Source organism: Lepisma saccharinum, chromosome 1 (assembly GCF_977018435.1).
Source record: "Lepisma saccharinum chromosome 1, izLepSacc3.1, whole genome shotgun sequence".
Lineage (NCBI taxonomy): Eukaryota > Metazoa > Arthropoda > Insecta > Zygentoma > Lepismatidae > Lepisma > Lepisma saccharinum.
Window position 1 is genome coordinate 156,828,880 of NC_139229.1, and position 14,135 is coordinate 156,843,014.

Below are 14,135 nucleotides of genomic sequence, written 5' to 3' on the forward strand. Positions count from 1 at the left end.
ATGAGGCAATTCGGATACATGAATTTCCGAACAATGGTGTCCCCTGCGTTCTCCGTTTAATAGAACCATAAAGAAACCGTGTCATTCAGACTGTCGCCTCCAATCAGGGATGCTGGGTCCTCTTCCGAAGAGAGGCGCTGCTATCACTAAGATTTCCGTAAAGGAAAGCCCCTCGCAGGGTTGCCAGGAGCCTACGAACATTTTGTGACCGGATGAGAAAAATATATTCTGTCAACTTGTTGAAACAGCAGCCACTTCTGATCATGGTGCGAATTTTGTTGATCGGCGAAGCTTACAATTTTGGAGTTTTACGTTAATTATTTTAAGTGAAAATTTAATGCTCTCATAATGATGAATTATGAATGGATTAAAATTTTTAAAGTTGATTATTACCTAATGGTAAAAAGCCTGCAATATGATCCGACCTATCTTAATGTCTCCGTAACGAATCGATTCCAACGTGGAAGGTTAACGAACGCTCAGATATCAGGAAAACACATGACATTTGCAGTTTGAGAACGGGCATTACGTCACTTTCCGAGCTCTATAGTTTAATTGTCACAATGAAGATGCATGGTAAATTGGATAATGAAACTTCTATTCCATATCGCAGATTCGAACCTAGAAACACTTCCGTTCTAGCGCTGTAATTTACGTCATGGTTGATGGAGTTTTTTTTAAAAAAAAAAAACGGCATTAAGAAGTGCAGTCTCCTTGCTTTGAGGAAGGGGGTAACGGAAGCGGTTATGGCACAACTCTGTGGAAGGTTGTAGCAAAATTTATGAATTAAGGATCCAAGTGGAGAATGATGTAACGCTCGGAATTGTCCTTTTTCCGAATTTTGTCATGAAACAGCATGTTAACACAAAATTAAAAAGTGCTGACTGAGCAAACGAGATTCAACATTTTTACACTTCAGTAACAATGGACACGCGAGAATTGGTCAAAATCTGAGGAACTACAGTAACTAGGAAATTAAGCTTCTAGAAATATACAGTATTGAACGAAAATGTCGATATTTAAGTCTGCGTTTCTGTAATAGGTAACCAACCCATTGCACACAGACCAAGCTGGTATCCTGTATTTACTATGTAAAGCTAAGTAAAAGAGAAAAAAAAAGAGAAGGAAAGAGAACAAAAAAAGGAAGTCAAGACTGTAAATCTCAGACATTAATGTCATTGTATGTCAAGCAGGGTGGATAGAAATTATGATCTTTATTTTAAAAAACATTTTTGTTAATTTTTTAAAATTTAAATCGGATTTTTAAAAATTAACTCGATTTTTTTTTAAAAAACACGCTTAAAATTGCTTGTATGGTTTTTGGCACCATACATATAGATAAATGTTTTTTATACAAAGTCTTTTTCTACTAAATGGCCCTGTAAAATATTTCAAGTTTGATTAAAGCAAATAAAAAATGTACCTAAATATACATTTTTCTGTTTTTGATACTGTACCTACTATGGAAATATTGTTAAATGTTTTATTGTTAAATGTTTTATTGAAACTAATATTAATTTCAGTAACTCCTCTTCCAGTTAAAATATAACATTCTGGTTTTACTCTATAATTGTAACTTAAGTTAGTAACTTACATCTTTTTATAGTCTTTGTAACTGAATTTTTGAGATTTGTATTATTGATGGTTAGAAAAATATCAGCGGCCATGATTATTTACAGTTCAATGATAATTACACTATTTATGGTTTAACATGATTAGTATTTCGTATATTTTTATACACAAAATGTTTGCTACTTTTGCCCATAAAAATTATTGAATTTTAAATCAAGAGAAATGTGCGTTTCCATTTCCTTTCATATGAGCTTCACAACATCAGTACATACATTTTATTTCCTTTCTATTCCATTCTTATAGCCTAATAAACACCATTAAATGATTACGAGATTAATAGGCTTTCACCAAAAGTGATTCCGATATCTGCAAAATCCTTATGTACATTATTCTAGAAATTATTTCTTTAAAGTGATTCTAATCAGTGATATTTAAAAAAAAAAAAAAAAACCTCATTTAAATCATTCCACATTGATGCCAAGTCAAGTTTATATAAAAAATCATAGATCTTTCCCATGGCTTTTACATTTTAGGGGGGGGGGGGTAACGTCGTTTTAATGTGGTTATAAGATTGAATGACCAAAAAAACTTTTTGTAAAACATTCGGCGTTAGGAAGTGTGGGTAATCACCATTCTTCCCTTTTAAAAAAATTGAATTAAACAAAACTCACAAGTAAGTTTGCAGAAAACAGATAAAATTCATGAAGTTTAAGTTAATTACACCGTGAGAGTAATCATATATTATTGGTAACGTCATACTCCCACTAAATATTTTACTGCCTTAACCTGCACCCTTCTCCTCATTTACATCAACAATGCTAACACCTTCATCCTCCCTGATGGCGCAGTGGTAGCGTTGTCGCCTTTTAATCAAGGGTCCTGGTTCGATTCCCGGTGGAGGCACATAGTGGTTCGGATCCAACTTTAAACTGTAGGTCCAGTCCCGATTAGCCTTGCTGTGCATAAAGTGGACTTAAAACACCAAATGAACCAACCAATCTAACATCTTTGTCGTAGCTGCTAACCTAACAATGCATTAAGTTATATTATTGAAATTAAATGAGAACAGATATAAGTTCTCAAGGCTCAAAGTGCACTTAAAACTCCCCGCGAGATGGAACCTGGAACCTCTTGGTTTCACTTGAAATCCTGCACCGAATTTCAAAGTCATGTAATTTTGATTGGTGCAGCAACATAGTTTTCCATCTCCGTCCATCCTAGGAAATTAGTAAATATTATTACAAATAAGCGTAGGCAACTTAGACGTTATCTGCTTCCTTTCGCCTCCCCCCCCCCCCAAAACTACGTTCAGAATTGGCCAATGAAATACTTTACAAGCGTCTTCTAAATTTCTGATCATACGCGCTGACTTTGGGCAGAGAGCTTTGCTAACCCCAAAATCCCAACAGTGAATGTGATTCCTGATGACCTAGTGACGTTGGAAGCTAACGCCGATTTTACATGGCTGGTAAACCGAGAACACTTGTTCGAATCACGTCGCCAGGAAAAACTACAATTTCAGATCTGATTTTTGTTATTTAGCGTCGCTTTTCTGCCACTTTTGGCTAATCGCGACGAAGAGCAGGCGTAGTGTGATTAAATTGATAAATGGACACTCACGATGGACGCCCATCTCCAGTTCGAGATTCCAACCCAAGACCCCTGGCGTCGAAGCGCGCTATGCTAAACACTCCGCCACAGAGGACGGCCAATTGATGAAACTGAAACGTCCATATTCTGAAACTGGGATTGAAATGCGGAACCTGCCAGCCTGAAGACGGAATAAGGAGAAAATAGTTGCGTGAAAGTTAACCGTAAGGCTCCATAGAGAGGATCACCTCACAAAGGAATTAAAGAGATCTCCAGTTTCAGTCAGGGCAGCCAAATGTTTCACTCTAAATGAGATTACAATTTCCTTAAGTTGACGTTTTCGTCTTCTGGAATCTTTATGTAAAAGGAAACTTTCCCCTCTTCAACCTCCTCCACCCTGTTGTCGACGCTCCTTCTGTTCGAGGCACAGGGAACTCTTCTGTTTTAAGTGGAGTCGAAGAAATTCAATTTAAGCTATTAGATTTATGGAGGCAGGGGTAAATGGACTGAACGCCAAGTTCAAAATTGCGCCCCAATGCACTTCCGGAAGAGAAACATTGGCAGGGTTGCCAGTGTCCATACTCTTTTCTGGAAATGCTTTCTAAACTTCACATCAACGAATGTCTTTTTGATTGCTTAATCGTTTTGTTTAAAAGTTAGATATCAATTCTATATTAACACAGACGTTGAAATGGAATAACAGGGGAGGAAATAATAAAAACAACGTAAAAATAAAACAAAAATATAGGTGAAAAATCGAAAAGCTGGATATATTCAGGTCCCTTCAAAGCAATGACATGAGCTACAATCAGGAAGAAACAGGAAAATAATAATAGTTCAGAAAATCTCTAATCCAAGAAGTGTTCTCTGTGAACCTTTAAAGACGAAACTGTCTTTCTTTGCAAGTTGTAAACATCTGTGTCGTCTCGAGTTCGGGAAAGAAACATACACAGGGTGTCACGTTAAAAAATTTCACGGCGCATGGAGGGTATGAAGACAAACAATTGTGCAGAATAATGTTACTCGTTCTTGTGCTACGAATTCTGCAAAAAGGAATTTTGTCTTGACCACTCTGTACAGGTACACAACTGGCATTTTGCAATTACGACAAAAATATATAGGTTATATGTAACCAACTTTCTGTCTTAGTGGCAGTTCTAAGTAAGCCACGTAACAATGTAATTTTGCTTCATTCTTAAATTACGAGTCTCGAACGTATGGTGGGCGAAGATAGTTTAAAGCTCACCATAAAGCATGTCGTGCCGTCCAAATAGCAAGAATCTCATGTAGAGAAGGATAAAGAAAGGGAAGAAAGGTAGAAAGAATGAGACGGAAAGAGACCGACAGAGGAAAGAAAGAAAAAGATAAACAGAGGGAGAAGAGAAAGGGAGGGAAAAGAGAAACAGATAAAACAAGGAGAAAGAAAATCAAAGGAAAGAACTAGAAAAGAAATATAGAGGAAAGAAGGTAAAAGAAACAGAGGAAAGATTGAGAAAAAGACAGAGCAAAAGAAAACGGGAAGGACCGAGGAAGAAGTTTAAGAAGTCCACTTTATGCGCAGAAAGGGTAACTGGGACTGAAACTATAGTTTAAAGTGGAATCCGAACCACTGTGTGCCTCCGCCGGGTATCGAATCCAGGATCTCTTCATTACAAGGTGACGACTTTACCACTACCCTATCGGGGAGACAGAGCGAGAAAGAGAAAGAAGAAGTAGAGAGAGAGGCGAGGAAGAGGGGGAGGGAGGGGGAGGGAAGAGAGAGAAAGAGAAACAAACCGGAGAGCAAGAGTCGAAGAAAGAAATAGGGAAACAGAAATAAAGAGCGGAAGATAAAAAAGATAAAAATGAAAGAATATACAAAGACCGATAGTGAAACAATAAGAAAGAGAAAAGAGGAGGAATAAATTGTAGAAACAAAGAGAAGGAAGAAGAGAGAGTGTGTTAGCAGTCATGATCACAGACGCAGCCCCACTTCATAATATTTTGTAATTTTGTAATATTATAATGTAATTCTCTGGTGACGCTTCTGTTCGAACGAGTCGAGACGGTGTCAGTACCAATCTTCCTAAAAATAACTGAAGACGCCTAATTGCTTGTCGCATGGTGTGGTGTTTTACTTAGCATTAACGCGTAGTGTACACCCCTCCCCCCTTATCAGTTACAGAAAGATATTCAGAGACTAGAGAAACGACACTAATTGGCTCCTTTTCCCTTTGCAGAGCTCCAGCTGGCGCCCAAGACGACCATTGTCCCTTCTCCCTCCAGACACAATGACAATAAGAACCGCCGGAAGGAGGGGAAAGGGAGGTCCAAGAAGAGGAACAAGCAGGGGAAGGAGAGGAAAGGGATGGACGGACTTTCGGAGGAGGAGAGCGACGAGGACGGAGAAGGCTTGGAGGAGGAGATGACGACCCACGCTTCCATGTTCGAGAGTCGAACCCAGCAGACAATAAACCCAACAACGCGGAGGCCATCCGGGTACTCCGTTCGCCACGGGCACAACAGGGCAGCAACAAATAAAATTCGTCTTCCATTGTTATTGGTGTTAGCGTCTTGGGCTCTTCAGACATTGCATAACGGCTGACAATGAGTCTTGGACTAATTCAAAGACGCGAAAATTCACATCAGTGACTCATTATTGTACAAATAAGATAATAATCTTTTTAAAAAGAAAAGAAAATGTGTCAAGAGTGCAAGATTATGGCTATGTCTCCTACTTTGAAAACGGGTGAATATGGTTTCTGACTGACTCACGGGTGGATTGTTGGTATGAATAATTTTTGTTTTTATGTTGGGTATAAAGCCGCTACGGGACCTTATCTCCAAATAATTCGTATCGAAACGCGTTACACAAGATACGTATCAGTCACAATGTTTTTGAAAAACGTGAATTGTAGAGTTGTAAAAAAAAAAAAAGAAATGTGCAATAATGAAGAAAATAAGACTGTTACAAGGAGGCAACAATGCGATTAACAATTGTTGGTAGTGCGGTAATTATTGCAGAGTAATATTGTTGAAACCTGGCGCCGAAAATCAGATAAATTCATATCGATTTGTGAAACGTATTGTTAAAGAAGAACTTAATTTTGTTTGTTTGTTTTGAGGTTGTATATTTTTGTGTTGAGAGTTTTATTGTGTACTGATATTTTATGATCCAGTTTGGAACTTCGATTACTTATCAAGACAACCATGAGAAGTCAAACGCTTAAATTTTAGTCCTGCTCTTGCGGGAAAATAGTTCAGAGGATTCTTTGCAATACTCTATTAACGTCACAGATAACGACAATCCTCCATCTCCCATTGGGTACAGAAACCATCAAGGTGAAAATGCGAATATATTCATAAGTACCGATGGAATTTTATGAACTTCAACAATCACCGAAATATGAAAATGCAATAAAGAGATAAAATTTTCTTAAATATTCCCTTGAACATAAAAATTCCCTATTCATATTTTTCTTGATGAGGTAACCTAATTGAGAAAGAAAAGATATGATAAGCAAGAAATTGTGAAATTCGCAAGTACGTAAGACTAATTGTTCCAATCTAAAAATGAGCACCATCTGGTGGGATATTTTTCACATACATCTTGGTGTTTCATGTTTTGAGCCCTGGGGTTTCCGTGTACAAGACTCCTTGGTGGAAATTGTACTGTCTTGGGGGGGGGGGGGGAAACAAAATCTAAATGACAGTTATTTATACCTTGAAAACAAAATAAATGAATATGACCTAAAAATGGTTAAAATATGCTCAATCACCTTGCAATGACCAAATGTGCACATATACGCACTCACGAAGCACCTTAAGTATTCTTTTTAAATATTAATTTCAATGTATCAGCAATTATTGACTACTGCTAAAAAATATGCAAAGTCATGAAAATCCTGGAATGTATTCATAAGGATATAAGTAAAGTCTGACGTCACCACAGAGGAACGCATGGAGCGAACAGAACAGATGTTTTTTTTTTATTTGCTAGTACACACAGACACTAGCCATCCAGACTGTAAATTAAATAAAGGAACGAAATATTTTTAATTCTCTTTACCAGCTTCAGAACAATTATCGGTTAGGAAACTACACACGCGACAAGGATCCTAAAGAAGTCCGACGATCAAAACATTGAGACATGGATAATAATAGATTTATCTAACATATAAAACCTCAAGAGTAAAATATTGACCAGAAAATGTTAATTTCTTTGTTCATACGTGTAATTTAGTAAACTTAAAGACGACATTTCCCACGGTATATAGTTAGTTACTATTATTTATTATAGATATGGCTTATGAGTCTTTAGTTTACAACTAGATGGTACTTCAAAACAGAAAAAAAGATTATCGAAAACACAATTGCTATAACATATTACAAAATTACATTCCACAATGTCGATATGACAGTTATATAGCCTACACATAATTTATGCAAAGTTGATAGAAATGTATCTGCATTTGTACCTGAAATAAGCTAATTTTGTGAGTCTAGCGAATATCTTTAACACTATGAATACTTTAAAGCACATTACAACGTACTCTTACCATGAAGGTATAAGGGAGATGGAATGTAGGGCTACACTACACAGTACACATTCATAACTTCTGACATTTGTGGAGATGATGTGATCATCACATCATGGTCACAGGTACCCACCTTTTCCCCGAGAGTCCATTTTATGTGCTCATATATTAGAGGCTCAGTGAACCCCAGAGATGCTGCATACATGGATATTGTTGAAAAATTCTTATCTCACTACGACAATTGAACCTAGGTCTTCCGCGTGTCAGTCAGGACGACTCGCCAACTGCGTCAGACGGAACAGCACTTTTGTCGTGCTTTCTATGGACGTAGAAACGGTCAAGAAATTAGTTTTGAAAAGCCGTAACTTAAAGTTGCAATAACAAAGCAGACGAATCACGTGCTATTCTTTAGAAAATGTAACGTGCAAAAGGAAAGATTAATTTTGTAGTTCTAAAATTATATCCCTAAATCCAGCCAATGAATTCAATTAATTACAAGAAAGCTAACTTGATAAAAATAAATATTTTACATACATTTTGTTTCATTAATGAGTTACCAGGTAAAAACTAACTGAGTACCAATTCAGATTCTATGCAATTAATATTATAAATTATTGATAAAGATTACCAGAAAGCAATAATATTGAACACAAAATTTACCAAAATGAAAGTAACGATGTTTACATAGCCACTTTAAGGAAGGTTCAGTTCAAAATCAAACCTGCGAACTTTGGTCCAAATTCTCAACATTTATTTCAACTAAATACTGTCACGAAAACGCACTCATTGGTGCGAACATTTTCTAATATGAACAAAATTTCATTTTAACTCTACAAGGCGTTTGACTTCTCAGGTGAAGTTTTCATTTAAGAAACAGTTTCATTTCTTTGTATAGATTTTTATTTTGTTGAAACAATCATTTCATAAGAGGTAATATCATGTACTGAAGCATTATTAAAGTTCTTTACTACTGGTTTTAGAACAGGAATACTATCAAAGTAATCAGAATTCGTATCGCATTACTTCACGGAATAATAATTTGCTCTTTATTGTCAACAGATGTCAATGCATGTGTTTGAAAATGTTAATGCCTAAATTAGTTTCTTGTTTTGTGAAAACTTGTGCGGTTGCTACCAATAATTAAAGGTGTTTTCTGTACTTTAGTACCATTTCAGTAAGTTTTTGTTCATTCTTTGTCGCTTCATGAATTTACTATTATTTCGTTTCCTTTCACAGATGTATTTAATTTCGTTCAAGTGATATTTCCTGACGAACTGATAAGTATATGCAGGATATATTCGTCGATCAATTTTAATAAATAAAGTTTAATAAAGCGACACAAAATTTCGCATATTTACAAAGAATCAGTCTATTCTCAGTAGAATTCGGTTTCAAGACAACTGGATTTACAGAAAACTTTGGTAGATACTTTCATTATGGTATGCAGAAGCCGCAAAAATCGGAACACCATTTTAATAGCATTCATTACCCTACAACAAAATACTTTCCATTTCGTGGACATCTCAATCACATGCGATATTTCTTTCTAGTACAATGAGTTTACTTTCTTGAAGATCGACAGTGGACGGATGTAACCAATTTACATTTTCTTTTTGCATTCTCGTACAGTTTTCAGTGCTTTTCTGGAACGAAATCTACATCAATTTAGTCTCTTCTGGACCCTTTTACCGTACAATTTCTTCCTTGGATACAATCAGTAGTTAAGAACTTATAAATGTGAATCATACTGTAAATCTATGATATAAATAAGATGCTACACTAATGCATAAAGGTGCTATGGTGGAAAGTTGTTAAACTCTTTGTGAGACACGACATGTGACTTACGCAAGCTTAAAGTTGATTGGTAAAGTTTTATTTTACCTTTCAAATTCAACAGGCTGTTTGTTAATTTTCTCAAAAAAAGGTGGGCAACTGTTTTTTTTTTTTTCAATTCTGTTCACCTATCTGTTCTAGAATGAGAAGTACACCTGGCATGGTAAACCGCTTGGAATAATAAACAGACTCGCATCGTACATGTTATATAGACACGGGCCTATACTGTACAGCTTTGGGCCATATAACAGTAAAAAAATTCAAATTTAAATCAGAATAATTTACCTTGCATAAATATAGATAATGATTATGAATTTCAATTGTGTGGACTATAAATAGATATAAAAGTGTTTTTAGATATAAATATGCTTTAAAAACTGGATCATTAATTACGTTTAATTATGTATTAACCTTTAATCGGATGACAGCTGAAACTGACGGTCTTCACAATCATTTGTGAAGTCTATGTTCTAATCATTTTTCAAAGCATATAAACTTCCTAAAGTAAGTTTCCTATACTTATTTCATGGCGCGGATAAGGAAATATACTGAAATAAGTACTGGAAGAAAGTGACCAACAGTGAAGCACAGTAAAGGAAAGAAAGACAGACAGGGCTCAGGGAAATGCATGGAAGAACAAACAGAAAGAAAGAAGAATTTAAAAAATGGAGCGAGAAAAATATAACATTGGCTACCAAAACTAGAGCAGACTTGGAAATATTTTGTCCACCCTTGGCCCAACCGAACTGAGCTAGACACGAGAGAAACAGCCTTACACACGTTAGATATCCCAACTCGCGAATACAAACATATCCTCAGACGGTATTTTCCATTGCAAATAATGCAAAACTTTTATCATTAAATAGATTTCATTCCTCCATCCGTTCACTCAAGTACCAATCAACTTTAACAATGTACGTCACTTATCTGTATTCTTCGTCACTCAACTGCGAATCCCCGAACGGGGGAATCCCCTTTGAGCTCAATCTGTGTGCAATGTCTGTTTCCATATAATCTTAAGTTTCCTACCGTATTGTTTGTATTAAAAGTTTAAAAACTAAAAAGAATATATATATATAAAGTCAGGGAAATATAATATGTGACAAACATTTTGTGTGTTGCAAAAAAACTTTAAAACAATAAAAAATTCTTTGTTCCATTCCATTATGTACAGAAAATAAAAATATTTTAACCTCGTATGTCTCAGGTTAATTTCTTCATGTGACGACAAAAGCTAGTTGTTACCCAAATCAGACAAGAATGTATTCACTGATCCTGTTGCTTACCATTCAGATACTTTTTAATCCAAGCAACAAAAATTTGTAGCATGTATTTTTGCATGCATATTATTGTACGTCTATTTTCTGCTACTTTTGGCTAATAACGATAATCAGAGTAGTGCAGTGTCCCGGGTTCTGAAACCGAAAATGAGGCTCGGTGAGGCTCGCCTTAATGGATTTCTCTCGTAAGGCATGAGCCTCATTTTCTCGCAGTGTTGCCAGCTCACCCCAAGAATATTCCACCATGTGATATTTTACAGGCGAAGCTAACCTACAAATGGGAGTTGGCAACACTGGCAACATCAATTGCGGTTCAGTGTTGCCAACTTACCTCAAGAATATTTTACCATGTGATATTTTACAGGCGAAGCTAACTTTAGTAGTAGGTGAAATGGGCGACTCTGGGCCTGTCCTTTGACCTACTTTCTCGCCTGACAGTGTTGCCAACTCCTCACTCGAAAAAATCACCAAAATTTTTTTTTGGGTATAACCTAACCTCAAGCAAGGAGCTGGCAACGCTTGAGGCTTTCTCGCAGTGTTGCCAACTCACCCCAAGAATATTTCACTATGTGATATTTTACAAGCGAAGATAACCTACGAATGGGAGTTGGCAACACTGGCAACATCAATTGCGGTTCAGTGTTGCCAACTCACCTCAAGAATATTTCACCATGTGATATTTTACAGGCGAAGCTAACCTACGAATGGGAGTTGGCAACACTGGCAACATCAATTGGCGATCAGTGTTGCCAAATCACCTCAAGAATATTTCACCATGTGATATTTGACAGGCGAAGCTAACCTACGAATGGGAGTTGGCAACACTGACTAGTGGAGGTAGCCGGGTTCACCAGCATCAATTGGCGATCAGTGTTGCTAACTCACCCCAAGAATATTTCACCATGTGATATTTTACAAGCGAAGCTAACCTACGAATGGGAGTTAGCAACACTAGCAACGTCAATTACGGTTCAGTGTTGCCAACTCACCCTAAGAATATTTCACCATGTGATATTTTACAAGCGAAGCTAACCTGCGAATAAGAGCAACACTGATTAGTGTAATCAGCTCAGTTGAGCGCCATCAATTGGCGATCAGTGTTGCCAACTCACCCCAAGAATATTTCACCATATGATATTTTACAAGCAAAGATAACCTACGAATGGGAGTTGGCAATATTGACTAGTGGAGGTGCACGGGTTCACCACCATCAATTGCGGTTCAGTGTTGCCAACTCACCCCAAGAATATTCCACCATGTGATATTTTACAGACGAAGCTAACCTACAAATGGGAGTTGGCAACACTGACTAGTGTAATCAACTCGGTTCTGCGCCATCAATTGCGGTTCAGTGTTGCCAACTCACCCCAAGAATATTTTACCATATGATATTTTATTTCCAAGTCCCGGGGACACCAATGTATATCGTGACTTTTGTAAACCTCTCTCGGGAACGATGTGCCACACACACGCGCGCGCGCCTATCGGCAGATTACGTTTCGCGTATTTATTCGTTGCGCTGACACAGCGTGATGAGTAAATAATGCATTTTCTCATTTCTGAAGTACGAATGCACTTTATCGTAATCTTCCAAGTCCCGGGGACACTAATGTTTGTATATCGTGACTTTTGTAAACCTCTCTCGGGAACGATGTGCCACACGCACGCGCGCGCGCGCCTCTTATTATTTTCGTATTGCGACGCAAGCAAACAAACAAATATTTTTTTTATTTTTTTAGGATTCCTAGCCTCTAACCTCGCCAGGGTGCGTGGTGCCCAACCCAAAAAGGTTCTAACGGCTGTGGTTATGGATAACCACACCTCTGTAAAGTTTTCATGTGTTTTTTTTTCTCTCAAACTTCCATGAAACTCTACAGAGGACCTCCGTAATGCATGCAACGTGTACTAACGACTCTAGTGTTATTTGATGTTGTAATATTTTTGGATATAGAGTTTTATTGTGAGATATGTTTATTATAATATTTTTGATGAAGATGGAGAATGTGTGTGTTATAAAAACTAAAGTTGCATGCTTTTTTTTTCTAGTGTGTGTTTGTGCTTGATGTTCGACAGCATCTGAAACGATAAAAAAAGAATTTTATTGTTAATTTTCTCATGTAAAAACAACAAAATTTTGTGCAAATTCTGATTGTCTCGTGCTATAGTGCAAAAAACTGATGAAAAAAAGATATTGTAACTGATAATTAGTGAAATTGATATTGTAACTGATCTGAACTAGAGAAATTCGTATTATTATTGTGCTAGCACAAAATTTTTATTGTAACTGATTGTGCAAGAAAAAGATGTTAAACCTGTTAAAACTGCTCTGTGACCCTCTCGTTCTTCACGTCGTAGGCGAAAGACTTCTCTGCAATCAGGATGACGCTGCACACGGTGTCATCGGGCAAGGCTTCGTGGAACTCGCAGACGATTTTGATGTTGGTGCGATCGTTGACCACCACCTGCCTCCTCTTCGTCGTGTTGATGACGAACATCGGCCTGCGGATTTTGAATTCGCTGGGCGTGTAGTACATGTCCACGTTTCCCTCGGTCACGCGTTTGTAAGCCGTGTAAGCTTCGTAAAGTTTGAGGTAATCGTCTTTGGTTATGTCGAGGTTGTAATTTTCGCGCGGGAACACTTCGTTCCTGCTATTCTTCAGATAAACGTTCTTGATCTTGCAGTCGTCGAATTTACTGGAATCTTTTTCCTGGTTGTTATCGCGTCCGGTCTGAAAGAGTACCACGACGAAATCTGGCATGTCGAACTGTATGTTGTTGAACTGAGTCGTCACGTCGAATTCCATGTGACTTCCCGACGCCAACTTCTGTACGCACTGGTAACCGTGAAAGTGAATCGGCACCTGCGGACTCTTCAAGATCTCCGCTTTGTACTTGAGGGCGTAGTTCGTCTCGTATTCCACGATCGGCATTCTCAATTCCATGCTTCGGATGACGCACTTGGCTGCTTCGGGTAATGTGTTGGCTATCGGCGTGCCGTCGGCGTTCAAGTTGGTGTATCGCATCAGTGCGCCGTTGTCGTTGGCCGCTCTTCGAAACGTGACGCGCAATCCTCCCTTCCACATGATCTCTTTGTAGTCGGAGAAGAATCCCGGCAGCAGACGCATGGGAAAGAGCACCGTGTGACTTCTCGTCGATATTTTTGTTCCCGCTTCGAATCCTCCCGCTTGATAGTATGCCGCGTCTGTTTTGGATAATTTCAATGTTCCCACTGCCGTCGACGTGATACCTGGATAATCGATTCTGTCGATGACGGTGTTGTGTTTCCTCACCTCCACCTGTGAGAACAGGTGAGGCACGAAGTTGTCCACGAGTTTCAAATTTG

The 14,135-nt window shown here is 37.7% G+C and overlaps 1 protein-coding gene across 2 annotated transcripts in view; it reads left to right on the forward strand.

Moving 5' to 3' along the window:
- The window catches only part of LOC146002924 (lachesin-like), a 397,885-nt gene extending 391,060 nt beyond the window's left edge, over nt 1-6,825 (forward strand). For both annotated transcript variants that reach the window (XM_083141087.1, XM_083141081.1), the window contains exon 9: nt 5,382-6,825. In XM_083141087.1, the coding sequence (XP_082997213.1) occupies nt 5,382-5,746 (365 nt within the window). In that variant the 3' untranslated portion in view covers nt 5,747-6,825. The remainder of the gene's footprint in view (nt 1-5,381) is intronic.
- The last annotated feature ends 7,310 nt before the right edge of the window (nt 6,826-14,135 follow it).